The 4,721-nt window shown below is 41.7% G+C and overlaps 1 protein-coding gene across 1 annotated transcript; it reads left to right on the top strand.

The window, feature by feature from the left end:
• Positions 1–2,637: 2,637 nt before the first annotated feature.
• Positions 2,638–3,297, top strand: LOC141644829 (uncharacterized). Its single transcript, XM_074453970.1, has one exon. It carries the CDS (start codon positions 2,638–2,640, stop codon positions 3,295–3,297), a length of 660 nt encoding a protein of 219 aa, XP_074310071.1.
• Positions 3,298–4,721: the final 1,424 nt, after the last annotated feature.

Here is a 4,721-nt window from a genome sequence, read left to right as displayed (position 1 = left end):
GCCTCAAGCGCAGCGACAGAGGAGGATTCAGCAGCTCTCCTATGGTTCCCTCTCGAATTCCCATACTCGGCCTTGTGGGTAGCTAGATCGTCAATGATCTTCCACCCCTTGGTTGCTCCCAAATTTTCAGCGAATCTTCCATTGGCTGCAGCATCCAAAATTGCTCTCTGATCGTCGTACAACCCATTGTAGAAATGGTTGCACAAGCTCCACTTTTCGAACCCATGGTGCGGTATGGTTCGCACCAACTTCTTGAATCGGACCCATGCCTCGTGGAAATTCTCATCTGGCCCTTGTTTAAAGCCCGTGATTTGAGCTCTAATCGCAATAGAAAAGTACTTCTTGTAGAATGCCAGTGCCAATGTATTCCAATCAGTGATCCCTTGAACGGCTCGGTCCATATCTCTATACCACTCCCTTGCAGCATCGCGAAGGGAGAATATGAACATAGTCTCCTTGATCTGGTCTTGGGTCACGCCCGGTGGGGGGGTATGGAAGCAGATGAGTCAATAAAGGTCTCCATATGTTTAGCTGCATCTTCATTTGCAGCTCCCCCAAACTGGTTTCTCTCAACCATAGTGATGTAGGCAGGCTTTGGTTCGAATTTCCTGGCATCTCCTGGTAATTCGAACCCCTTGTATAAATTGTCGGCTGTCGGCTCAGGATAACTAGCTATACTTGCCTCCTCGGCCATGACTGGAATTTCCGGAGAAGTAATGTCTCTACCAAGAAGTGGAAACGGGCGAAGATGGTGGATTATCTTGAACGATTCGTTCTCGTAGTAGCTTGACAGAGTACTCAGCTCTTCCTCTGTCGGTAATACTCTTTGTGTTCGCCTCAACTCGCGCAAGGATCTTTCAAGCTCATGGTTCAACGGTACTAATTCTCCACCCTGTGACCTGCGCATAAGAAGAAACTACAAAAAGAATATAAAAAAAGTTTAAGGAACAGATGTTCCTTAAACTAAGAAAGACTAAAAATAAAAACAACTAAAATCAGGACTATTGCCTCCCCGGCAACGGCGCCAAAATTTGATACCCGTCGTTGTGAGTACCAAAGATAAAATTTATAATCTCCTATTAAGACTAACCTAGGCTAGTGGTAACAGGGTCGAACCACAAGGAGGCAGTTGTAAATTTTAGTTGATTTTTGTTCAGTCTGAGGTAACTATTGTGGGGGTTGAATTGAATTGGTCTACAGCTAAAAGTGAACAAAGATAATAAACTAAATAAACGATTTAAACAGATAAAAGAAGGGTACTAGGATGGTCGGGTCATTATAGCTTCGGCGGCAGCAAACTAAGTCGGTCTGAATCAAACACAGGTAAGGCGGGAGATAAAGAGGTCCTCTCGGTCCACTCTTAACAAATAGCATCTTTCGATCTCGCTATAGGTCCCTAATGTCACTAATACTGACTCTCGTCCTGAAAAGTGACTAACGGTCTAAACTATACCTATCTTTCGATCTTAGCACAGTCTAGTCGATTTAATTGATGGTCTATAACTTCCCCTATCTTTCGATCTAATGGGTCGGTCACAAAATAGGTATCTAACTGGTCGCATGCATTCGATTCGTTAAATACAAGATTAAATTCAATTAAAACGAAGGAAAACCCTACGGGGTCAGTCGATCGACCGACAATGTCAGTCGATCGACCAACACGCGAGACAAACCGTGTCTAATCTAATGCTGCCTCTGCCATAAATCGCCTACATCCTAGCACTAAAGAATTAACTACTCATGATGAAAGTGATAACAACAATAAAACTAATAACAATTACTGAATTCATGCTTAAAGTAAATAACAAATAGCGATAATGCGATAATTGGCTATAGGGATACTAACTAGCAAATCTATACTAATAATGAAAGTAAAACAATAAACGGAAATTAGGGCAGAAGGAATACCGAGGTTTCAGAGGGAAGATTAAGAACAAGAACAGAAATCCAATGCTAAAACGATGTTCCAACCCCTAATTACTCGAATAGACCAAAACTGAAAGTTACTGTATGAAATTGTGATAAAAACTTGGATCTAAAACTGAGATAAAAGCTTGATGATAAACTGAATGTTTCATGTTACGTTATATAGCAAATAACGTAACATCTTATTTCCTAAACCTAGCATCATGGGCTTGCGCTTTCTCGGTCTTCTAATTCTCGTCTGGAATAGAAATCTGGTCGATCGACTGATAAGGCTGGTCGATCGAATGCTCCTCGACAAACAAGAGCCGGAACCGAACATTGGTCGATCGACTGAGGATTATGGTCGATCGACTAATGGAGCTGCTACTTGACTTCTTTTAACTCGTGGACTTGTCTTTTGGGCCTTGAATTGCGCACCAAGCTCGTTCCTTAAGCAATTCCTTTACGTCATTTGCAATGCAGATTACTCGGGGACGGATTTGGCTTGATTTCCCGTTGAATTCTCCACATTTCTGCATTAATGTACAAAATACGGAAGTAGACGGAAATAGGGAGAAATGTAGCATAAACTACAAGAATGAGCTCTGAAATGCGTGTAAAATGGGATGTAAAACATCATATAAATGACACGCATCAGGCAGGTCTGGTGGTCTCGCGTTTTAGTGAAGGAAAGAGCTTGATAGCGAGTTTCTGTCTTCATCAGTCCATTATATGGACTTCATTGTTCGTGATGATATGGGTGAATGGAGAGTGACGGGTTTCTATGGGTGGCCAACGGTGTTAGATAGGCATCTTTCGTGGAGATTACTTCGAATTCTAAGTAGGCAGTCCACTCTCCCTTGGGTTATCCTCGGTGATTTTAATGAAGTTCTTTTTGCGAATGAGATGAAGGGAGGATCGCGAGCTCAGTGGCAGATGAATAACTTTCGGGAGGCGGTTGATGAGTGCGGGTTGTCAGATGTCCAGTTCAAGGGGTATGCGTTTACTTGGGATAATGGGCAAGCGGGGGAAGCTAATAGACAGATTAGGATTGATCGAGCTATGGCAACATGTGGATTGAAGGAGAAGTTCCCGTATGCTAGGTTGATCCATCTAGGGCGTGAGTGGTCTGATCATTCCCCTATTAAGCTTCTACTTGATAGGTGGGTTGGAATGAGTGATACGGTAAGGAAGTTTCGCTTCGAGCATATATGGGTGAGGGAGGATGGCTGTGAGGGTGTGGTGCAACATGGTTTTGACCGTGGGGGATGGGACCTTATGGAGGCTCTAAGTGAGTGTGCTAGTGAGCTGCAAGCATGGAAGAAAGTTAGCATAGGAAAGGTGGTGAAGGTTATTGCAACAAAAAGGAGACAACTTGCTCGTTTAAATTAAAGGGGTCGGTCATTAGTGGAGGTGAGGAAGCGACGTAAGCTTGTCAGCGAAATAGCGGTTTTATGTAGGCAAGAAGGACAGTTTTGGAGGCAAAGGTCACGAACTCTGTGGCTTAAGGATGGGGATAGAAATAAGAGCTACTTTCACCATCAAGCAGGTCAACGAAAGGCTAAGAATCACTGTGACACCCTTAAAAATTAGCTTAAAAATTAGCGATAAATAAAGGCATAAATTCTACAGAAAAACTGACAGGATATGTTTGTAATTGGTTCAACTAGATAAAACCTGTAATTTCAAAAATTTTCCTAAACCATTCACAAACATTTCCAGAAGGAGAGTGCCATAACCTGCAATTTCTAACAAACTAACTTACATACATAACTAAAGACGCGGGAATATAGTAATACAAACCAAAATAGAAGAGGGAGACATATGTCCCTTCAAAATATATACAAAACCAAAAGTCTAAAGGTTTACTATAAAAATAGCCAAAACTAGGTCCAAGGTTCTTTTGCTCACTAGCTCGTCTGTGTACCCATCTAAATCTTCAACCTGTCAATCGCATTTTATACAAACACGAAAGCCACAATTCAGTGGGGAGTAACTTCGAGTCCTCCCAGCCACGAAACGTCATATTTAATGTAACATGTAATGAAACATGTAAACAACATGATAAGTAATCTAATTTCCAAGTATTCTAACATATGAATACTAAACTGACCAATTTAAACTATCATGTGAAACATATAACAAGTAGTAATCCAAACTTTATCAATCAGAACCGGCTTACATCTCACCTATTACAGTTCATAAAGTCACCATACAAGAAAGGGCAATATATCAAAGACAGGCATAAGTTCTTAGCACCGTCAATAGTCACTCTGTAACTCGAGTCTATACCACGAGGTAGGAAAGGTAATCGAACCGGTATCTTGGCTCAGCGGTTAATATTAATAAAACATGGCCAAGACACAACACAACCCTAGCCTAAAATCTGCTTGAGACCTAGACATGCGGATACACACCACCGCACCCAAGACCCACAATTTTTCTAAAACAAAGTGAGTACCCTAAGGAGTCCACCAAAGGGTTGGCTAGTACTTAAGCTGACCACTTACTATCAAAATAAGTAACGAGGTCATGCCCCAACTTGGATATAAATCCACTAGTCAGGAACACAAAGGCTATCAAGCAGTGAACATATACTCATCAAAGACTATAAAGACCTATCTATGATGAAGGCCGAAATACTCACCTAGGACCTAGTCCCAGCTAGTCCCAGCTTGAATACTTTAGCCCACACCACACAAGACAAGTAAGACACCCACTTAACCATAAGAGAGCAAAGAGTCCAACCTACCAACATAAATGCTAACATTCTATCATGTGAAAGGCTATATAAATGTCTATTCAGCAGACAATCC

The sequence above is a fragment of the Silene latifolia genome, chromosome 1 (genome assembly GCF_048544455.1).
Source record: "Silene latifolia isolate original U9 population chromosome 1, ASM4854445v1, whole genome shotgun sequence".
Taxonomy (NCBI): Eukaryota; Viridiplantae; Streptophyta; class Magnoliopsida; order Caryophyllales; family Caryophyllaceae; genus Silene; species Silene latifolia.
The sequence above is the reverse complement of the archived record's forward strand: the minus strand, read 5'-3'. Positions and strand labels throughout refer to the sequence as shown.